The sequence below is a fragment of the Schistocerca nitens genome, chromosome 1 (assembly GCF_023898315.1).
Source record: "Schistocerca nitens isolate TAMUIC-IGC-003100 chromosome 1, iqSchNite1.1, whole genome shotgun sequence".
Taxonomy (NCBI): Eukaryota; Metazoa; Arthropoda; class Insecta; order Orthoptera; family Acrididae; genus Schistocerca; species Schistocerca nitens.
The window spans coordinates 602,224,850-602,249,796 of record NC_064614.1 but is presented as its reverse complement, the minus strand read 5'-3'; the positions used below and the strand labels follow the sequence as shown (position 1 = coordinate 602,249,796).

Genomic DNA, 24,947 nt, shown 5'->3' with positions numbered 1-24,947 from the left:
GAATGAATGGTAAATGTCATCAGCAGCATCCCAACACACATTATGATGATGGTTAAAGGTGAGCACTTCCATTCTGTTTCCTGCAAAGTGCATGCAGTGATAAATTATCTAAATGCCAGAGGCATGAGCACCACTTGATTTATCATGAAATAGTGTCAGTGTATGGGGAGGAGGTTGTGTCATGACATTTGACAAAATGAGTACGGAATTTCACTTTTGGAAGAAAGGAAATTCACACTTGTCTGTTGTGACTGATAAAGCAGTGCAAAAACTTAAGAGCGTATTAGTTCTGATCACCATGTGACCATTGGTGACCTGCACCAAGTGTGTCCTGAAGTTTCTCGAACTGTCGTTCATGAAATCATGAGCGATTGACTGGGGTATTGCAATTTGTATGCACAAAGAACACAAAATCAACAAAGTCAATGCCAAATGAGTGTTTTTGATCATTTTGTGAGGGATGGATAGACTTTTCTCGACTCTGTAGTGACGAGACACGAAACATGGGTTTACTATCATACCACAGAGAACAAGTGATAATCAGTGCAATAGCACTACACTCATTCCCCTTAAAAAAGGATCAGTAATTCACTCAAAAGTTACAGCAACCATTTTCTGAGACAAAGGGTTTCTGCTTGTCAAATGTGTGCCTAGAATCAAAACAGTCATCTCAACACATTACTGTGAGACCCTTAAGAAACTCTCCAAAGCTGTAAAGAACAAACAACGTGTAATGCCGAGGAAGGGAGTCCTCCTTTATGACAATGCTAGGCCGTGCTCTGCTCGAGCATCTCAAGAGATGTTGACCTTATTTCATTGGAATCTTTTAAACCACCCCTCTCTCAGTTCCGATCTCGCTGCCAGTGACTATGTGGATTGAAAACACTTTTTCAGTGATGGTGAGGTGAAAAAGTGGAGAAGTGGTTTAAGGAATTGGCAGGAGACATTGACAATGCACGTATTATAAAAATCTTTGAATGGTTGATAAAGTGCATTGAAATAAATTTTGTAAATTTTGTTTATGTGGAAAATGATGTAATTCTTGTGCCACTGTTCCTATAGGTTTCATTGAAATACAAGCATTTTTGTTTGCGTAATAAAGTCTTGTAAGCATACTTTCTGGATATTCCTCATATTATTGGTTTGACACTGGTGAGTCTGTTGCCACTGAAAGCAGATAGGTGTGTAACATAGCTGACAGGCTTCACTTTCCAGTAATAGATTGCAGTACCTTCATTTACTAAAATTTATCCTGATTTTACCCCATTTATACCATAAAACTTAGGGATGACTGGTTAACTCCTTACAATTTTTCACAGAGTACTTGATTTAAAATACAGACTAAATTGTAAATTTCTTAAGGTATATAAGTTTTGCCTTAATTTAATTATCTCTGGACTTTTACTCATCAGTGACTTCATTTATACTATTATGGATCATGATGCTCAGTTTGCTACTGACTCTGTAACAGCTCGGGATGACGTTGAATGGGCAAGTGGGTGGCAGGTATGAAGAGGTAGTTCTATGGCCATCATGGAATCATAAACTCGATGGGAATGACAACATGATAATCCAGCAGAATTCATACTGCCGATGCAGATGTTGCCCCAGGGGCATATGATGACCCTGGGTGGTGGTGCTTTCCCAGTGAAGCATGGTGGCAATAAGGATGCCAGGTCAGGATGGTTGTCACAGTGACAGTCTGATGTCAGTGCCTTCAGCAGGCACGTAGCTGGATCAAGTCTGCAGATGTCAGCTGCACAGTGACAACAACCTCTGTTAGGTGTTAGTACAGAGGTCACCCAGTAGCTCACAGTGGGTTAGGTACCTATCCTGGTTTGCGAATCAAGGACAACATTGTGGCATCCAGGATTTGATTGATGTCACCCTGCAACTGACCCTAGTTGCAAGGTGTCAGTTCAGGTCCTCGAGTCATCAGTTCTAGGTGCGGCCCATTGACTATCATGGGCAGTGGCTAGTTGAAGATAAGGCTGGATGATCCACATTGGGTTAATGCCAGGCCAAAATGGAAGCATTCTCAGTGGAAGCAGTAGCCAACAACAGATACTCTATGGCCAGAGCAGCCTAAATTTACATGGGCTCATCCCTGTATTATTGCGAAAGGACACTTCTTCCCATCGCATGCAGGACTCAATATGTGGTAACCATGGTGCCAGAGCAGAGCTTTCACCATGCCAGTTCAACACTTTCCTGGCTCCGGCAGCCTGCTGGCTCACCTGGCCACAGGTGTAAAAGTCCAGAGATAGTTTGATAAGGTGGTAGTGTAGCATTCCTACCCCATATGCAACATTTAGTCCACCACTCGCAGGCAGCTGCCAAATCTGTAAATGACTTAAATGTTACCTGGTGTGTTTATAATTTTCTTTTTATGTTTATGTACACCTTTGACTCCTACTGTCCTTATAACTAATCCAGTCCAGTTCACAATATCTAATCCCCGTTATGCTTAATGACTAACAGTGACCTACTCGGTTGCTACTTGGTCAGAAGGAGTTCAGGAGGATGGACAGTTTTCTGTCATAAATAGATGTAAGCTGCACAGACCAGAATAGGAATCAAGGTGGTGCTTGAAGTTGGCATCTATCACCATGATTTTGTGCTGGTATTTGCTGCAATACTGCTGTAGAAACATTTCTTCCTCATTAATACACCCCTCCTGCACTGCTATAAATTTGTCAGGAACCAAGTAGGTCAGAAGTGTTGGGAGTGAGAGGATATTGTTCAGAAGTCTGTTTTTGGCAGGTAGTGTCTTCAAAGATTTGTCGGGCAAGTACAGTTGCGGATACCTCAGTTCTAGAATCATAGCCTTTGTTATGATCGATGGTAGCTGAAAAGTTGCCCCCAAAATATTACACATTGTCCATTTATTAAAATACGCTATCTTGTAGCTTCAGTAGTAGTTCCCCTAGGTTGGTAATTTGTGATAACCAACACTGGGTCATATGCTGAATATACCCAATGTGGACCTACCTTCTGTCAATAGGGTTGTAGTACAACGATGTTCTGCAGGCATCCTTCTGTTCCCGTTCCTCCTAAAAATATTTTCATTTCACACATCCCTCTGGCAGTCTGGACCACCCAGGATGGGCAGTTTGGTTTTTCCCCTCTTGGCAGTTTGGTTTTTCCCCTCTTGGCATAAACAGTAGTATTTTCTTGATCCCCAAGGCCCCTCATTTCAGAGGTATAGGTGAATTGTATAGCACTAGTATCGGGCATTGCTACTTACTGCTGGAAGGCGTCTTATCAGCGCATGGAAGTGGGTGAGGTTGGTGCTGTCCTGGACTGTCACAACTTGGTAAGACAGCAATAGAATTTTCTCCTCCAGTTGCAGTGCATCATCCCATGACTGACACAAACTAACCAGAGATTGTATTTGTGGCAACAAAGTAGGAATTAACTGACCATATGCTGGCATGGTATAAGGCTTCCTGTAATTATGCTACCTCATTATAGACATTCTGTATGCTAATGGAAAGCATGTGCAATATTTTTGCCACAGCCAATTGGATATCTCAATAGGTCTAACCGACCCTATATTAAACTGAGATCTTGGTTCACAGAAATGCTGGCCATTCTGATGCAGTGCTTCAGCTTTGCTCGTAACCCCCCCCCCCCCCCCCCCAGCATTATGGTATTATTCAATAATATGTGTTTGAGATTCGCTAACTGAGTCGTCTGCCATTCTGTCATTGTTCTGGCACCTTTGCCTCTCAGCATCTTTACTAGAATGTCGTTTGAGCCCCTGTGTATAAGTGTCTATTATTCAAAATATTGTTTTCAGTAGTCTGCCTCCTCCCCCCTCCTGCCACCCTCCCCCCGTCACCTTAATGTGCAAGACACCACATGACTTGCCGCAGCTAGTCGTGGAGGTGCTCATATGAGATAAACAGCATTCAGTTTTTCCTTTTGTCTGTCACTTAAAACCCCCTTATTCCTGGCTTCCAGGTTTAATTCTGAGCAAGTTTCATCAAGCCTTCACACCTCGATACTTACCCCCATGCATTATAAATTAACCTCAACATCCACTGATAGTTGCTCAAGACAGTGTCCTCTTGACTAATGAAAAGTGCCCTCCCTTAATTGGTCACTTTTGCAAGGTGTTCATTCAACCCCTTGCAACTGCAAAAGTGTTGATGGACCCTGCAGTCATTCTTGCTGTTGATGTCACCTGGAGAAAGGAAGCTGTAATCACTCTCCACTACCTGGCTTAAGTCTGTCATCCACAAATACCTATAACAAGATTCTCTGTATGCTGTACACACCCAAAGAAATGAATAACTTCAGTCTTCATTACCTGATGTTTCTTAGCAAAAACTATATCAACATGGCAAATCAGTTCAGGTAAATTACACACAGAATAACCCCCAAAACTATTGGTAACTTATCATGTCAAACTCCTCCTACATTTTTTTGTACAAAATCCATATATCTTCGTTACTGTGATACATCGCACAACAAATGCAACTAAAAAAATAAAAATATCTTAATACACAACTTTTTCAGGGCATTAATGCATGTGGTAACATGTGTAGCTTGCGAGGGTGTGGCCTGTTTTTCCTTCTTACTATCCCCCCCTGCCCCCTTATTTGGGAGTGGTGCCAGTACTGGTGGCATAAATCTGGTGCACCCTGAAAAAGACATACACATCTCACATGTATGACTGTTGATTGTGTCAGAAGCTGACGTTTAATCTTCACTGGTGAGGTTATCTTGATTACCTGGTAAGGATCGTGATACCATGTGATGATTTTCTTTTCCCTCTTTAGGATGTGTGGGCTTGTTAGCATTATCTGCAGATCTACACAATTCTTTGGTAGCTTAGCATTGCATTGCCCTCCCATTCCAGACATTCAAGGGTTCTGCTGTCAGTTCTCCATATCTGCTTCCATGCTTCCAATGTTTTCATGAAATTTCCCAATGGCTTGCCCTTTTTTCGCACCTTGGGTTTGAATGTTTTCAATGGCGACAGTGTTTTGCCATCGTACACTACTTCCTAAAATGCCTGTGCTTTCATGGATTTTTTTAATTGAAAGCTATGATATTGTATGACAGTGAAGTATCCCAGTCACTGTGATAGCTATTCACACAGTGGCGTAACATTTTTCCAGTTGTTTGATGTTCATGCTCCATTCTACTATTCTAAGGGGCTTCTCCCCAGCTTATGAACATGAAACAAGTGGCACAACTGCTTCATCAGTTCTGATATAAAATTGGTGCCCTGATCCATGATTAACTCTTCCAAAACACTGTTTTTAGTATCCAGTTATTCACAGTGGCCTATCCCAATGTGTTGGCTTGCTGATTCAGGATAGCACATAAAGCAAGAAATGATCTATTTTGTTTCAGACATAGTGCTTCCTTATTGGTGTCTGGCTAAAAGTCCTAAAATGTCCATTCCAATTGTTTCAAAAGGTTTATTAGCTTCCATTATCCTTTGCAGTGGAATATTTTGATGGCTCAAATGTGCCCACTGTGTGCACTCCAGTCAGTGTTTTACATGCTGCTCTACCTCTTGTTTCCACTTACCCAACCATTAATATTCAGCTACTCACTGTTACGTGCTTCTATGCCATCCCAAGGACTGGGTAATACATGATCATGAGATTGTTTTAAGACTCTCCCACAACATGCCATTCACCACATCATGCAGTCCAGGCTTTGTCGTATTACGCAACATATCATTTACAATGAACCAGGGGTGAATTGTACATTGTTTACATTCCTTGTCAGCAGCCTATGCTTTCTGCCACTCGGCAATGGTATGACCTTCTTCCTACTGAGGCCATCTGCATTACTGTGATTTCTACTGGGTTTATGGGATATGTCAAAATTGCTCATTTAGCTTCAGCATCAAGTGCTAACTACTTCAACACGGCCCGATCTGTTATTACTTTGAACTTTTTCCCATACAAACAGTAACAGGAATTTGTCAAGCTATTTATAAGGCTCAGCATTTCCTCCTCTGTGGTAGAATAATTCCTACCTGCTTTGGTTAACTGCAGCAGGTAGGCAATCCAGTGTTTTTTCCCTGCTCTCTCCTGACTTAAAACATAGGCTGATGCAGGATTACTAGCATCACAATAACATAATTCCTTTTTTGTAGTTCAAAAAGACCAATATTGGACTAGTTGTTAACAATTCCTTCTGGTTTTCAAATGGTTTCGCATTCTAGTGTACAGTGTACCTTGCAGTACTTTATCTGGCCAGTCTTCTGGTGCTACCTCCAGATGACAATAACCATTTTGTAACACCGTTGTGGAAAAGTAAGTACATTGCCCCAAATTTTCCAGTGTTTCTATTCTATTTGGAATTTAATATACTTCTGTAATTGTATGACTGTTGAAGTATCTACAGTGACAACAAAGTAGATATTCTTTATTCTGTCCAATCTCTTTTTCAGTGCTTTTACCACTAGTACACTCACAGGCTAGTACTTTTCTCAATAAGGCCATCACGTTATTGTTGGTTAATGAATTCTCCTGCACTGGTTATTGATAGTTGCAACAAAATAGATTCTTCTTCATTCTGTCCAAGCTCTTTTTCAGCACTGTCTCTACTGGTGCACTCAACGAGCTAATACTTTTCTCAATAGTGGGGAGATATCGCTTAGTATTCCACAGGAAAAGAAATGGGATTTCATCACATTGTTGCTGGTTAATGAACACCTCAGTCACTGGTTGTAAGTGATGGAGCACCTTATATGGTTTATGATACACAGGTGACTTATTCCCAGTTGGGATTTTGTATTGCACCTCCAGGTTCATTGGTTAAGATCCACGAGGATTAAACAGGTCCTCAGTTTTTTCTGTTCTTTTTTAAACACTTTATCTTCCCATGTGGTAGAGCCACACTGGGGGCTTGTTAATGGGTAGGGTCTGAATTCATTCGTACAGATCATCTTCATCTTGAACATCTAAATTGCCAACCAACAATCCCTTGGATAATCTCTGGTCCCAGAATTAAAACAGATGGACAAACACAGTACTTTAAGCAAATGATGATTTTCCATTAATGTCTCAACCAAACACTACATGTTTACAAGCAGCTCTGTTCCTTTGCTCATCTGTAGGAGTTTCCCTATACCTTGCGATACTTTAGCACATGAATTATCCTTAGTACTCTCGCATGCAGCTAAATTGGTTTGTCTTTCATGAGACGAGAGCCTTACAGCAGAGTACCCTTGACAAATGTTTTCCCCAGATGAAGGCCAATTTTTGGAATGGTGCTTACAAAGAAAATCTAACCCCAAGATTGCACAGTAACCATCACCCATAATAGACAAATCTTCCCTATACTCTGGGAACTGTTTTCCCCCACTTGAAAACTTAATGTCACCAAACCGAATGATTATTACCCACATAACTTATACTGTGGAGGGTTTACTGCCTCTTTCTGATAAGGTCCAATCCTGTGCTTGTGTGTCCAATAGATGCTTGGATTCCCTTCTATCTGCTATGCCAGTCAAGCAAAAATCCACCTCTGCATTCATTTACATTGCATCAAAAGTTAGTGGGGGCATCACTTGGTGATGCAGAGAGCTCTTTTTGCTGTTTAATAGTTGGCTATTTCCATTACAACCCTTCTTACTGTGACCATTACTTTCACTAGACCCACTTTCAAAGTCCAATTCTTCCACATTTCCTACATTGTGGCTGATGATATTCACACTGTATGTGGCCCAACTGTCCACAATGGTAACACTTGATGTCAGTGGAAAATTAAATCTCTTATAATGGACTCAAATTACCACATCTGTTTCTTGCAAAGTCATTGCTGTGCCTACAGCTCCAGCTGTCCTTCAAAATTCTGCATGCACCTCTCTCAACACATTGGGTGATAATCCTAATTTTAAAAAATGCATCTCAGTGCCCTCTGCTTCACTCCTAGCAGGATGACGGACCCTATTTGTGTTGTCATTGTCTGGTAACTCACAGGGATTAACACTGAAGTTTGTTATACTGTCTGTGAAACTTAACGTGGATTTGTACTGCTTCTGTGACCTCTTTTAATTGCTTGAGATAGTTCCTGTACCTAATCTGTTTTCTATATCAATGTACCAAACTTTCCCCCAGCACATAAAGTGTGGATATTTCTATGTCCTCATAGTACATTACATAATTTTTTCTGTCTCCTGTGCAACATAGTCCAGCCATTTGCAACAGCTGTTCATTTACCCAACATCCCAGCTTTCCAGTTGTCAGTAGGTTATCCGCTAATGCTACTATATCTTCACCTGCTTTGCCTGAGAAAGGGTCAACTGGGCTAGTAGCAGTAGTAGTAGTAGCTTATGGGATGAGGAGTGATAAATTAGACAAGGCTCTGTCGTTTTAAATCATCTGGTTGCCTTTGCAGATAAGTATTATTGGCTCTCATTTCAGCTACCTGATCCAATAAAGACAGGATCATTTCCTCATCACTTTTGATTCACTTTTTCAAAGCATTTGTCTAACACAGTAGGACAAATGGAATAGGATAAACACAATAGGATGACATGGAGAAAATATTAACTGTGCTATAACATCTTTTATACTACACTCCTGGAAATTGAAATAAGAACACCGTGAATTCATTGACCCAGGAAGGGGAAACTTTATTGACACATTCCTGGGGTCAGATACATCACATGATCACACGGACAGAACCACAGGCACATAGACACAGGCAACAGAGCATGCACAATGTCGGCACTAGTACAGTGTATATCCACCTTTCGCAGCAATGCAGGCTGCTATTCTCCCATGGAGACGATCGTAGAGATGCTGGATGTAGTCCTGTGGAACGGCTTGCCATGCCATTTCCACCTGGCGCCTCAGTTGGACCAGCGTTCGTGCTGGACATGCAGACTGCGTGAGACGACGCTTCATCCAGTCCCAAACATGCTCAATGGGGGACAGATCCGGAGATCTTGCTGGCCAGGGTAGTTGACGTACACCTTCTAGAGCACGTTGGGTGGCACGGGATACATGCGGACGTGCATTGTCCTGTTGGAACAGCAAGTTCCCTTGCCGGTCTAGGAATGGTAGAACGATGGGTTCGATGACGGTTTGGATGTACCGTGCACTATTCAGTGTCCCCTCGACGATCACCAGTGGTGTACGGCCAGTGTAGGAGATCGCTCCCCACACCATGATGCCGGGTGTTGGCCCTGTGTGCCTCGGTCGTATGCAGTCCTGATTGTGGCGCTCACCTGCACGGCGCCAAACACGCATACGACCATCATTGGCACCAAGGCAGAAGCGACTCTCATCGCTGAAGACGACACGTCTCCATTCGTCCCTCCATTCACGCCTGTCGCGACACCACTGGAGGCGGGCTGCACGATGTTGGGGCGTGAGCGGAAGACGGCCTAACGGTGTGCGGGACCGTAGCCCAGCTTCATGGAGACGGTCGCGAATGGTCCTCGCCGATACCCCAGGAGCAACAGTGTCCCTAATTTGCTGGGAAGTGGCGGTGCCGTCCCCTACGGCACTGCGTAGGATCCTACGGTCTTGGCGTGCATCCGTGCGTCGCTGCGGTCCGGTCCCAGGTCGACGGGCACGTGCACCTTCCGCCGACCACTGGCGACAACATCGATGTACTGTGGAGACCTCACGCCCCACGTGTTGAGCAATTTGGCGGTACGTCCACCCGGCCTCCCGCATGCCCACTATACGCCCTCGCTCAAAGTCCGTCAACTGCACATACGGTTCACGTCCACGCTGTCGCGGCATGCTACCAGTGTTAAAGACTGCGATGGAGCTCCGTATGCCACGGCAAACTGGCTGACACTGACGGCGGCGGTGCACAAATGCTGCGCAGCTAGCGCCATTCGACGGCCAACACCGCGGTTCCTGGTGTGTCCGCTGTGCCGTGCGTGTGATCATTGCTTGTACAGCCCTCTCGCAGTGTCCGGAGCAAGTATGGTGGGTCTGACACACCGGTGTCAATGTGTTCTTTTTTCCATTTCCAGGAGTGTATTTCCCATTTATATCTGATATCTGAAAGGGCGCATACCAGTGTCTCTCTTTCTTGCATTATCCTTGAATTCGCTCAAGTTTATGTCCTCTTTAATGTTCACAAATTTCACCTTCAAATAAGTCTCCCGATCTAATGAGCCTGACATCATGTAATACATGAAGGAAACACAGCTGGAAAAGACAGTGTATTTCGACTCATCATATTGCACTGATGATGCATGCGGGCCCATGGTCACCTTTGATACCAGTTATTATGGGTCAGGATGATCCAAGCAGTAGTGACCCCATATCTGATCAGGGCGACATTGTAGGCTGGGCAGCAGATAGAAGAGCCAGCTCATTGGCTGTCATGGAATTTAGAAGCCATTGGAAATGACAACATGTTTATTCAGCTGAATTCCTACAGTTGGTGTAGACATTGCCCTGTGGCATGTAATGACCCTGGGCAATTGTGATTCCCAGCAAAGCACATAGCAGCAACAGTGAAGTCAGTTGAGGAAGGTGGCCACAGCACTGGTGTGGTGTCAGTGTCTCTACAGGTGTGTAGGTACCTTAATTATACAGTTGGCAGGTAAGTAATGGCAGCAGACTGATTGCCAAAGTGGCCTTGCTGCTAGGTGTGAACACTGGTCAGCCAGCAGCACGCAGGGGGTTGGATGCAATTGAAGCCCAGTCTGTGAAGAAAGGATCCCTTGATGGTGCCCAGGAGTTGTTTGATGTTAATCCACAGCAGACCCAAGCTGAAGGGTACCTGTTCATGTCCCATCAGCATTAGTGCAAGGCATGGCTAGTGGCTAGTTGTGGATGAGATTGTATTACCCACAATGGGTGTATGGCTGGTGTGGGGGCGTTCAACATAGGCAGCAGTCGATGACACAATAATTAAATAAAAATGTGGGATATTTATAGATTTCAACATACTTTGAGAATTTATTGGCTTATCTTGTTTAAATAAGCTAATTCTTTAAAATATATAAAACTATGTGCATCTTTTCTTTCTGTCAGGGTCACAGGGTTCACTTCCAGTTGGACTCAAAAGCAGAATCTGAAGAAAGAAGCTGTGAAGACATGGCTGTTGCACAGAAGACAGCTCAGGCACCATCTGACTTTGCAGTGAAATCTCCACAGAAGTCATTTAGTGTATCAGAAATGAAATTAATATTTCCTGAAAGACTGGTGCCCATTGAGCCTAGTGAGAGTGTGACCTCTGGTTTGAGAGACTTACGAATTTCTGCATTTAGCCTTAAAAGATCTAAAAGTATGAGTGCAGCAGATATGGCTCTTAACAGAAGTGGACCAGGATTTGGTGTGGCTAAAGAAGCACCAGATTTAGGAAATTTTCCACTAGAGGTTTTGAGCAATATATCACGTGCAGTTGAAGGTAAGTTGTAATGCTTTTTCCTAACTTCATCTACAAACAGATTGGATCACATACATTTAGCAGTAGTACATATGTAGGATTAAAATACTTGTGGACAGAATATGTTGTATGTTTGATGACAGTTGTCTTCAGTTTTTAATTTAATAACTTACTGATACTTGAACAACTATAAATTAGGGAAACAAGCTATACAAAGAATTTTTCATTTGTCTTTGTTTATCAGTTTCAAAAGTTCCATGCCCAGTTTGCTTGTTGAAACTAGCTGCTTAACTAACACAAAAGCACATGTCAGGGTCATGACCATCATTCATCAGTTAGACAAAGAAGGGAGTCAACACTTTACTTTCCCCAAAGTGATACATTACACCACGTACCCTCCAACCCCCCCCCCCCCAGTCTCCCCCCCCCCCCCAACCCAGTTGAGGTGATTGATGTCGTCATAATTCTTATCACCTAACTAAACAAACGATTTCCTTAACTATTAAAAAGACTTTTGCTCTTATAACTGTGAATACAGACAACCTGAGTTGTGCATAGTATATGAAGCTCAGGCACACCCATTCTTATTATTCATTTATTTAAAATCATGTATGAAATGGATGCCAAAACTCAGATAGCTCATGTACTTCTCACTTTTGGAGTAAGCCTCAAAAACTGACAGTATCCTTCTTTAGTAGGAAAAGTCAAGTATATCATATTCTGCACACATATGTTTCCCAAACCACAATTTTCTGTTGATAGCAATAATGTCTCTGTATATTTTTTTACCCCCATTTCTTGGTCATGATTGGCCGGAGTGGCTGTGCGGTTCTAGGCGCTACAGTCTGGAGCCGACCGACCACTACGGTCGCAGGTTCGAATCCTGCCTCGGGCATGGATGTGTGTGATGTCCTTATGTTAGTTAGTTCTAAGTTCTAGGTGACTGATAACCTCAGAAGTTAAGTCGCATAGTGCTCAGAGCCATTTGAACCATTTTGAACCTTGGTCATGATTCTCCTGCATTGGGTCTACCTAATCTAATAAACACACACACACACACACACACACACACACACACACACAGATATATATATATATATATATATATATATATATATATATAAACAAAGATGATGTGACTTACCAAATGAAAGTGCTGGCAGGTCGACAGACACACAAACATACACACAAAATTCAAGCTTTCGCAGGAAACTGTTGCCTCATCAGGAAAGAGGGAAGGAGAGGGAAAGACGAAAGGATGTGGGTTTTAAGGGAGAGGGTAAGGAGTCATTCCAATCCCGGGAGCAGAAAGACTTACCTTAGGGGGAAAAAAGGACGGGTATACACTCGCGCACACACACACATATCCATCCACACATATACAGACACAAGCAGACATATTTAAAGACAAAGAGTTTGGGCAGAGATGTCAGTCGAGGCAGAAGTGCAGAGGCAAAGATGTTGTTGAATGACAGGTGAGGTGTGAGTGGCGGCAACTTGAAATTAGCGGAGATTGAGGCCTGGTGGATAACAGGAAGAGAGGATATATTGAAGAGCAAGTTCCCATCTCCGGAGTTCGGATAGGTTGGTGTTAGTGGGAAGTATCCAGATAACCCGGACGGTGTAACACTGTGCCAAGATGTGCTGGCCGTGCACCAAGGCATGTTTAGCCACAGGGTGATCCTCATTACCAACAAACACTGTCTGCCTGTGTCCATTCATGCGAATGGACAGTTTGTTGCTGGTCATTCCCACATAGAATGCGTCACAGTGTAGGCAGGTCAGTTGGTAGATCACGTGGGTGCTTTCACACGTGGCTCTGCCTTTGATCGTGTACACCTTCCGGGTTACAGGACTGGAGTAGGTGGTGGTGGGAGGGTGCATGGGACAGGTTTTACACCGGGGGCGGTTACAAGGGTAGGAGCCAGAGGGTAGGGAAGGTGGTTTGGGGATTTCATAGGGATGAACTAAGAGGTTACGAAGGTTAGGTGGATGACGGAAAGACACTCTTGGTGGAGTGGGGAGGATTTTATGAAGGATGGATCTCATTTCAGGGCAGGATTTGAGGAAGTCGTATCCCTGCTGGAGAGCCACATTCAGAATCTGATCCAGTCCCAGAAAGTATCCTGTCACAAGTGGGGCACTTTTGTGGTTCTTCTGTGGGAGGTTCTGGGTTTGAGAGGATGAGGAAGTGGCTCTGGTTATTTGTTTCTCTACCAGGTCGGGAGGGTAGTTGCGGGACGCGAAAGCTGTTGTCAGGTTGTTGGTGTAATGCTTCAAGGATTCCGGACTGGAGCAGATTCGTTTGCCACGAAGACCTAGGCTGTAGGGAAGGGACCGTTTGATGTGGAATGGGTGGCAGCTGTCGTAATGGAGGTACTGTTGCTTGTTGGTGGGTTTGATGTGGACGGACGTGTGAAGCTGGCCATTGGACAGGTGGAGGTCAACATCAAGGAAAGTGGCATGGGATTTGGAGTAGGACCAGGTGAATCTGATGGAACCAAAGGAGTTGAGGTTGGAAAGGAAATTCTGGAGTTCTTCTTCACTGTGAGTCCAGATCATGAAGATGTCATCAATAAATCTGTACCAGACTTTGGGTTGGCAGGCGTGGGTAACCAAGAAGGCTTCCTCTAAGCGACCCATGAATAGGTTGGCGTACGAAGGGGCCATCCTGGTACCCATGGCTGTTCCCTTTAATTGTTGGTATGTCTGGCCTTCAAAAGTGAAGAAGTTGTGGGTCAGGATGAAGCTGGCTAAGGTAATGAGGAAAGAGGTTTTAGGTAGGGTGGCAGGTGATCGGCGTGAAAGGAAGTGCTCCATCGCAGTGAGGCCCTGGACGTGCAGGATATTTGTGTATAAGGAAGTGGCATCAATGGTTACAAGGATGGTTTCTGGGGGTAACGGATTGGGTAAGGATTCCAGGCGTTCGAGAAAGTGGTTGGTGTCTTTGATGAAGGATGGGAGACTGCACGTAATGGGTTGAAGGTGTTGATCTACGTAGGCAGAGATACATTCTGTGGGGGCTTGGTAACCAGCTACAATGGGGCGGCCGGGATGATTGGGTTTGTGAATTTTAGGAAGAAGGTAGAAGGTAGGGGTGTCGGTGGGGTCAGGAGGTTGATGGAGTCAGGAGAAAGGTTTTGTAGGGAGCCTAAGGTTCTGAGGATTCCTTGAAGCTCCGCCTGGACATCAGGAATGGGATTACCTTGTCAAACTTTGTATGTGGTGTTGTCTGAAAGCTGACGCAGTCCCTCAGCCACATACTCCCGACGATCAAGTACCACGGTCGTGGAACCCTTGTCCGCCGGAAGAATGACGATGGACCGGTCAGCCTTCAGATCACGGATAGCCTGGGCTTCAGCAGTGGTGATGTTGGGAGTAGGATTAAGGTTTTTTAAGAAGGATTGAGAGGCAAGGCTGGAAGTCAGAAATTCCTGGAAGGTTTGGAGAGGGTGATTTTGAGGAAGAGGAGGTGGGTCCCGCTGTGACGGAGGATGGAACTGTTCCAGGCAGGGTTCAATTTGGATAGTGTCTTGGGGAGTTTGATCATTAGGGGTAGGATTAGGATCATTTTTCTTCGTGGCAAAGTGATACTTCCAGCAGAGAGTACGAGTGTAGGACAGTAAATCTTTGACGAGGGCTGTTTGGTTGAATCTGGGAGTGGGGCTGAAGGTGAGGCCTTTGGATAGGACAGAGGTTTCAGATTGGGAGAGAGGTTTGGAGGAAAGGTTAACTACTGAATTAGGGTGTTGTGGTGCCAGATTGTGTTGATTGGAATTTTGAGGTTTTGGAGGGAGTGGAGCTGGAAGTGGGATACTGAGTAGATGGAAGAGACTGGGTTTGTGTGCAATGAGAGGTGGTTGAGGTTTGCTGGAAAGGTTGTGAAGGGTGAGTGAGTTGCCTTTCCGGAGGTGGGAAACCTGGAGATTGGATAGTTTTTTTAGGTGAAGGGTGGCATGCTGTTCTAATTTGCGGTTGGCCTGTAGGAGGATGCTCTGAATAGCCAGTGTGGATGTGGGAGAGGAAAGATTGAGGACTTTTATTAAGGATAGGAGTTGACGGGTGTGTTCATTGGCTGAGTTGATGTGTAGGTGAAGGATTAGGTGGGTGAGGGCAATTGATTGTTCAGTTTGGAACTGGTATAGGGACTGATGGAAAGAAGGGTTGCAGCCAGAGATGGGAACTTTAAGTGTGAGGCCTTTGGGGGTTATGCCAAATGTCAGACAAGCCTGAGAAAATAAAATATGCGAGCGTAATCTGGCTAGGGTGAAGGCATGTTTGCGGAGGGAATGTAAATAAAACTTAATGGGGTCATTGTGGGGGTGTTGTGAGGGTGACATGGTATTAGAAGGTGGAAAGTGTAATATGAGGTTGAAATGAAAATGAAAGATAAAAATATATGGGGAGAGATAAGGGTGAACTAGAAAGTAACTGGAGATCTGGTATGAAAAAAGGCGAAAAAGTGTTGGTTAAGTTGATCCTGTGGTGAACTTGGGTTGGTAGACAGCGATGTGCATGAAGGTTAGGTGGTTGTGTTGCCGCTAAAACACGTTAAAGGATGGAGAAATTCGGGAAAATTTCGAAAAAACGTGTAAATGTATTAAAGGAGTGGTGTTGTGGTGAAAGATTACGAAAATGGGGCTAACAATTGTAATAATGACGTTAAAACCTGTGGGGAGCGGCTAAAAATGATCAGTGATGTGCGAAAAACGGAAGTGGAAATAAAGTGAAAGTTATTAGAACTGGTCGAAATGGTTGTTTAATACATGAAAGCAGCTGTTATTGAACTAGAAACGGTGGATTTTATAGCAGCGGTAGTGTTGAAAGCGGAAAATAAATTTTTTTTTGGTTATGGTTTGGAAGTGGGTTACGTATTATTGAATATATATAGGCGGGATAAAATTGTATTACGGTAAAAAGGGGAAGGTGAATACAAAGTGAGACTACTGGTAAAAACAGAAAGAGAAAATAAAGAGAAAATAAGACGACAGGAAAGATTTCGAAATGCAACAGAGACAATAACAAACGTAATTGTTGGGTTCAAATTAATGATATGGTTATAATAGAGGGAAACATTCCACGTAGGAAAAATATATCTAAAAACAAAGATGATGTGACTTACCAAATGAAAGTGCTGACAGGTCGACAGACACACAAACATACACACAAAATTCAAGCTTTCGCAACAAACTGTTGCCTCATCAGGAAAGAGGGAAGGAGAGGGAAAGACGAAAGGATGTGGGTTTTAAGGGAGAGGGTAAGGAGTCATTCCAATCCCGGGAGTGGAAAGACTTACCTTAGGGGGGAAAAAGGCCGAGTAGCGCGCACACACACACACACACACACACACACACACACACACACACACACACACACACACACACTTATCCATCCACACATATACAGACACAAGCAGACATATTTAAAGACTTTAAATATATCTGCTTGTGTCTGTATATGTGTGGATAGATATGTGTGTGTGTGCAAGTAAAAAAATAATCGCAATTTCTCTCTGTGTTTAGATGAAGAAGAAAAGTGACATATAATTTTAAGACAATTACTTCAACAACTAAATGTAATGAATTGCACTCATTTTTACAAGTATTGTGTGTATAGAAATTGGCACTTATTATACTTATCATTTCTGGAGCTAAAATATTTTTCACTATTTTTTCTGACATTGTGTGTCCACATGACATTTTTCCTATGAGTGTGATTGTCAAACAACTCTCTTAAGTTTAGACCTGTTGAAGAAGGTAGAGATTTTGGTAATTAGTTTTATCTCCCATTTCTTACTTTTATGACCTATGAATTAAAAAATATGTAATTATTACACCATTTCAAAGTATGATACCATGTCTAATTACAGTTCAATATAGAAATACCCTTGATGAAGTGGCCCAACAAAACAAAACTTTGCGTTACACGTGGACAAATATATTACATTATTAATTGCCTGCAGTAGATTCATGTTGTAGGAAATCATTGTTCGCTCTGTGTGAGATATTCTTTTGGCTTTGTTTGTTTTCAATTTACGCAGAACAAAGTGCTTTGATTGTTTTCACTAGGCAAATCAAAATAATTTTCCTCCCAGTCTGAAAGATAAGAACACCTTAACAAGCTTCTTCATTGCTGGTGTTTAATGGTACTCATCATTACTTTCACTACCACACTTCTATTATAACAGCCATACCGTAACTGTACAAGAGAAGAGAGAAGCACCCAGTGACACAGCCCCCACAAAAGAGAGTTTGAGAAACATAACCACTGCTATATCTTCAACTTCTGGTCTGTAGTGTAACAAAGTTTATAATTTAGTTCCATGTGGCAGTTGTAGAATCTATACCAGCATAAACTTACATAAATGCACACTTGAGTACATGCTTATAAAACTAATTTAATGTTTTCAGTGGTGCTTATGTGATGCGTAGTAGGTTCATTACTGTTTTGGAAAACGGCTATGGTGCCAATTTACAGTTCCTGCTGTCAGTCAGAACATTTCGATAATCAAAGTTGAATCAGTGAAAATCGAAAAAATATTCCACTTCAACGCACAGTATTATTGTATTAGAACGAAAAATGAGAGAAATGTAAGTCGAGAGACCGAAAAAAAGGCTAAAATACATGAAAATGTGGGAAACATGGTAGACTTGGCAACCCTACTTGAGAGTAGTCTCTCTGTGTTGCCCATCCAGGGGTGAGTGACCTGCCCTTCCTTTTTAATCTCCTCCCAGAAAAAGGTACTACTTTTACCTTTATTTGTGTCTATCAGCATTACTACACATTTTGCCATGTGAATATAAAGAATGGGCACTAATTCTCATAATTTATTAAAAATGTGATATGATGGATACAGCTGTATGTCATATTTAGTTTAAACTGTGCACAATTGCTATTATCTGGAACATGTTAAATGAGGAAGAAAGATGTGTTTTTTCCTTAAGCTGATAGTTGTGCAGCATCAGCGATATAAATAAAAGCTAGAGTGACTGTCAGGGAAATTTGAATAAAAAATGCTTGACTTGAGTAATACAGACCTCTGCAAAATCTCGGAGATAGTCAAAATTTCCGATTTCTTCATATATTCTGGAGTAGCAGCAAATAATGACCTACTTTTATTTGCAGCACCACTTTCTCATCTGTTGGTAAGGGGGGGGGGGTAGGGAGGTTTGGACACAAAGAAACAGGCTTGCTTGCTTTTTTTGGGATGGGGGAGGGGAGAGAGAAAGTGATAGATGATAGATGTATTGTGAACATCCTTTCTTTTAAGACAATCACATCTTATGATATGATCATAACTGATTTTGGCTATGTTCAAATGATATTGGTCACAGAGCATTGCCTGTCAACTTCTGTCTCAGGATCTTGGGCTGATGCTGGTGTTTCACCAGCACAAGTGCCTGACATTATCAAAGTTTCATCCTTCCTTTGCTGGTGGCAGGCTGCAGGCAAGCCCACGGCCATTTGCTGCAGCACAGGAAACCAGGATCCTTTTATCTTGAAGCTTTCTTCTTTCTTATTGAAACTATCATCATGTTCATGAATTTCTAAGGCTACCATGAACAAGAGGGCATTGTAGATTTTCTACAGAGTAAGAATCTCCTTGTCAGTAAATTTTCCTAAGTAGTTGGTCTCTTACAGTGCATGTTCTGCCACAGCCAATTTCACCACCTGTACCAGTCTGCAGTACCTTTTTGTGTAGTGATCCTGATAGCAAGCGGAGAACCACTGCAATAACGACCAAGAAAAAGTTTTCAGACATTAGTGCGGTAGGTAAATATAGCACCTACCTGCAGGCTCAACTCTGGTCTGCCACTACCAGTGATGGGTGAAACTTTGACATTGCCAGCCACTGATGATGGTGGAGCATCAGGAAATGGTGAAAAAACATTGGCCATTGTAATGTGTCAACAAGTAGTCACAGAAGCCTCAGTAATATGGGTCATTAGTGGCTTTTGATGAACAAGATGTTCGTTGTGTACATTCTGGATTTCCGTGTTTATGTCATCAACTTTTATTAGATATGGATAGTTAAATTGAGTATTATCTTTCATTTCCTCTTCTTCTGTAATGCAATACTACCTTGAACACTTTCAGATCCAAATAAAGTATCAACACGTACCTTAATGGAACTGGTACGCATAATAATGGAAAGAGTTTTGTATGGAGTTGCGTATGCTCTACCAGCAGCTAAACTTTGTATTACAATTATTGAGGTAAGTTCAGGTGCATGTGTACTTATTTTTTATATCATGTGTGATATTTTGCATACAGAAACAACAGCTTAAAATAATGAAAATGCAAATGATTAGTATTTCAATAAAACAGCACAATGTAGGTAGGAGTAACACCATTTACACTTCATATATATGGAATGGTTATTTTTGACATAAACATAAGCAGTTCTGGTCCACAATGGCTGTCTTCAAATGCAACCACATGAAAAATAAAAAGCTTATATTAAGACTCTAGAACAAGTAAAAATGTTTTTACTAGATCCTCTTGTGATTTAAATAATGTGCAACTAAAATACAGCAGCATTTGGTGAACATGCATTATCAGACTAAAAATATTACCTAAAATCAGGCATTTATTTAGGTACAAAAAGTGTCTGTTTCTTTGCACTCGATGTGTGCATCTCTGAAACAAATCTTTACTTGTGAAAACCATAAAATATGTTCAATTTACAATAAAAGTTCAGATAGCTACTTGTAAAGTAAAAAATAGACACAGATCGTTAAAGCAGTAAAACCATATTTATAAACAGAGTAAGTTATTTATTATAAAAAGAATAATTGTCATGGTACACATTACTGAAGGCTGATTTTGCTGCTCTTCGGACTGCCAGATGTTTACACTGCCACACACAAGCTCAGAGGAGACAGATGGACCAGATGACAAGGGTGGCATTCTGCTGCTTATTGTTAGAATTCTTCTTCTGGCTGTGAGATGTTTACATTAGTAGGGCAGATGTTTGGAAGTTAAGGCAATGGCACAATGTAGCACTATGTCCTAGAGAGGCCCAATCATTAGCTGGGAGCACACGAGGTGGAATCCAAAGTTTTCGGGACTGGTGCTGCCATCTGGAAAGTAGTAGTAGGTAGTGGTGGTAGTAGTAGTGGTGGTAGTAGTAGTAGTAGTAGTAGTAGTAGTAGTAGTAGTAATAGGAGGAGGAGGAGGAGGTCTTTGCACCAGAAGGTGGCGATAGCTGCATATCTGATGAGTCACTGTGCGGAGTGGCATTCAGCTGGGAGGACATGTTGCGTAATACTCTTGTGTTTGGTGTGTAGCGATTTTGTGATGGATCCACGAACAGAACAGCGTGTGTGTATCAAATTCAGTGTGAATCTTGGGAAAAGTGCTATGGAGACCCTTGCAATGATTCAACAAGTTTTTAGGGGACAGATCATGAGCCATACGCATGTGTTTGAGTGGCATGCTAGGTTTAGGGCCAGCCATACAGATGTCAAAGATGATGCTCACAATGGAAGGCCCATTAGCCGCACTCCGCCAGACATTGTTGCCAAACTTCAACAATTGGTTCGTGCAGATCGACGTCGAACCATTCAAGACCTTGTGGATGAAGTGAGTATTGGTTATTGGACATGTCAATGAATGTTAACTGAAGAATTGGACATGCATCGTGTCACCGCAAAATTTGTGCCAAGGATATTGACTGCAGATCAGAAGGCACAACATGTTGAAGTGTGCGTGGACCTTTGTCAGACCGCATCTGATGATCCAACCTTCTTCTCGCTGGTTATCACAGGCAACGAGAGCTGGATTTACGGTTATGACCCAGAGACAAAGCAACAGTCGTCCCTGTGGAAGAGCCTGGGCTCTCCAAGACTCAAAAAAGCGAGACAGGTGAAGAGCATGATCATCATTTTCTTTGATACCAAGGGAATTGGGCAAAAAAAATTCGTCCCACCCAACCAAACAGTGAATTCGCGTACTATTGTGACATTTTGCGACAGCTCCGTGAAAACATGCAGTGATGAGGGCCCAAACATTGGCGTCCAGGGAACTGGCTGCTGCATCATGACAATGTGCCCTGTCACACATCCTTGCTCACTATGACCTTTTTGGCGCCAGAGAGAGAGAGAGAGAGAGAGAGAGAGAGAGAAATGGTGGTTGTACCCCACCTTCCGTACTCACCAGGTTTGGCACCCTGCGACTTCACACTATTCCCAAAACTGAAACTCAGGTTGAAAGGCCGTTGGTTCAATACTTTAGACAGGATTCAAAAAGCATCGCTGGTGGTGAATAACACCCTTAAAGAACAGGACTTCCAGAAAATGTTTGAGCAGTGGCAGAAGCGCTGGAACCGGTGTGTACATGCGGATGGGCACTACTTCAAGTGTGATGGTGACCATTAGTCCAAAGGCAAGATTTTCAACAGATGGCAGCACCAGTCCCGAAAATTTTGGATAGCACCTCACATGTGGATGACACAGTGACTACCCCAACTAAATAGATTATCATAAATATTAAAATATGTATCTGTTTCAAACTCATTCTACTCAGAGGAGATTGACCAGTTCCTTCCGTTACACAACAAAAATATTCAGTTCTTTTAAAATATCTAAGTGTTAACTTTTTCAAATTTATGTAAAATTTGTAGTCTCCCATCATTGTTACCAATACCATGTCCCTGCTTTAGCATATGTGAGCCTAATGATGTTTCATTGCTGGTGTAGGTGTCCAACTTAACTGTCAGGTTTAGTTGATATAACCTTTTAACTCCTGATTCCCCATATATATTATTCTAATGTGAAAAGTATGATAAAATCAGGTTTTTGTAGTACCTGATGTGCGGAAGGCAATTGTAACCCCATTTATGCAGAATACCTGCACAATTTTATCTGATATTTTGCCTATGTATTTCATAGTAGTGCAGCTGACTTTATTGGTTCCTGTCAGTATATGTGCTTTATTTGTCTTGTTTGTCATTGCATTAATTGTTGGTGGATTATCTGAATGTTGTATTATTAAAGAATGAAGTTTGCCAATACTGCTAGTAACTCTTTTTATTGCTATTACTGGTTTCAGCAGATCTATGCTGTCATTATTTGATCTGCACTGTCATCATTGGAACTTGTAACATTATTAGATGTACACACTCTTTACAGCAATACCAAATGACTTTCAGTGTTGTAAAAAGCATGTACACTAATGATGTTAAAAGTTCCAGTGAGGACAGTCCAGATCTACTGAAACTGGTAATAGCAATGAAAGAATTACTAATGAGACTGCTATATATTTTAGTTTCAGCCAAAAGGCCTCCTTCAGAAGTAGAAAACACACACACACACACACACACACACACACACACACACACACACACACACACACAAAACTCGCACAGATGACTGCTGTCTCTGGACTCAACCCTGAACTTCCAATTCTTTTTAATTTTGTTATATCAGGTGTTTACTATATCAGACTCCCACTCATTTGCACAGGCAAACTCTTAATATACAAATTTCTATATTCCCTTTTGGTTAACATGGTGGAAGTCATATTATTCTATGTATTGTAGGAGCACAAGTATGCATGTTTCTGATGTAGGTGATGATTGGAATGAGCATTGATAATCACATACATACATACATGCCTGTCTCCTATATTTGTGAAATGCGTGCCTGCCATTTTTGTTACAAGTTGTAATATCTAAAAATTTATCTTTCCGTCTGTTACATGTTCTGTCATGAATTTGATCTTGGAATGCAAACTGCTCAATTTTTAGCCAAATTCTCGATTTGCATTTTGTTCCCTCTGTTAAAAAAATTGTAGCTGGTTAATAAAAAGTCTGCTATGGTTCTCACTCCACAGTTTCCCACACTGAGTCCATCACCATGCCTGTAACATTTATTGACAAACATAAAATAATTATATCACAGAACAGTCAATGTTATAATTGCAGTTTTGCCTAGGCATGTGTTACATATGAAATTATATAATTGTGTCTAAGGCCTCTTCAGTGGGAATCTTTGTACACACCTTCTCAGTGTCCACAGAGCTCTATTTTACCACTTTACTAATTGCTGATGGGATTTTCATTGTAGATTTGATACTTTATGGTTTTCACAATTGAGTGTGTTCACCAATGCTGCCCATAGGTATGATCTACATGCATGAAGTGGTGTAAAATGCCTGGACATTTATAAGTTGAGACAAATGCCCAACATTCATAAGTTCCCGGGCATTTATGCATTTTAAAGATTAATTTATAAGAAATTTAAATTGATCTTTATTATTGGAAAATCTGCTTCTGTAGTGGTTGGGTAATGAAGTTGAAAAAGTTGCTTGAAAATTATGGATGAGTTATTAGGGAAATAAATTGGAATGTAAACATGACTTTTTACATCTTAAATGAAGTCAGTTCTCGGGGTAGTACATAATTAAAAGAAAGAAAGAAAACAAAATTAAAGTTTAAAAGTAATTTTTGAAATAAAGTATAGTTTATATTAGGCAGATAACCTATGTATTTTTACTTATGCTATACTACTGTAAAGAAATTAGAGCAAAAAAGTTTATTCATAATGTTTTTAATATGTATGTCTCCAGTGCCGATTCCGAGAATCACCAATTCTATAGGAATTGACTAGTATCAGAATCGAACAGTTCTAGCCTCATGGGCATTGATTCTTTGTTAATAAATCTTTTTTATGTTAGTGTCCTCATTTTACCTTCACAGCAGTGTAGTCATATGAAAGTAGATAAACAAAGCAGAATAGAAAACTACAGTCTATCTCAAATGTCACTCACTGCAGCTGACAATAAAGCATTCTTGTTTTTTCACTGAAAACCATTTAACATTTAAGAATACATTTATTATCAAGAAACGCATGCTGACTGTTTAATACATTCAGCAATAATTTTGTTATCAACAATCATTCTTTAGTAATATTCAGAGATTTGACACGGAGATGATAAGCAGCTGTCATTGACACATGCCCTTCTTTGGTAGAGCAAGTTGGAATGCCAGTTCTTTTATTCATAGTAATAAAGGCAATGAATAACATACATAGGTTTCAGTGTAAACATCTCCTAACTTTTAATATCAGGAAGTATCATTTCATCCCATATTTTAATTGGTATGCTATACACTCCAGCAGTAAAAACTTTAAAAAAGTACTTTTTTTTTATAAGTGCACAGATTTTGGACATTTAAAACTTTGGGCAAATGCCCATTTATAAATGTCCTGCCCACTGGACACTCGCCCAGCCCACATCACTGTCTACATGTATTTTACTTACTTATTACTTAACTTACAAATAGATCTAGTTAAGATGTTTTTACTTTTTTTAAGATCTTAATAAAAGCTTTCAAGTTTTTCCTGTTATACTGCCGAAACCAGTTATGGTTGTACCGGAAAAAGTGATTGACTTGTTATAAAGTTTGTTAATTTTTGATACAGTCACTAATCTTCTTAAATGGAATGTTATTTTTTCCCCAATAGCATTTGAATGTTTACTGTGAAAATATTGTGCTATACCTTGTGTAAGGAGATGCATCTATCAGGATGTATCTGAATCTGACAGCAGGAGGATCACGGCCTTTCAAAATCACCATTTATTTTTATCCTTCTACAATATTGCTGCTA

At 41.5% G+C, this 24,947-nt stretch overlaps 1 protein-coding gene across 3 annotated transcripts in view; it reads left to right on the top strand.

Moving 5' to 3' along the window:
* The window catches only part of LOC126256619 (uncharacterized), a 504,533-nt gene that overhangs the window by 424,437 nt on the left and 55,149 nt on the right, over nucleotides 1-24,947 (top strand). For all 3 annotated transcript variants that reach the window (XM_049955496.1, XM_049955497.1, XM_049955498.1), the window contains 2 exons: nucleotides 10,983-11,358; nucleotides 19,435-19,553. In XM_049955496.1, coding sequence (XP_049811453.1) covers nucleotides 10,983-11,358; nucleotides 19,435-19,553 — 495 coding nt within the window. The remainder of the gene's footprint in view (nucleotides 1-10,982; nucleotides 11,359-19,434; nucleotides 19,554-24,947) is intronic.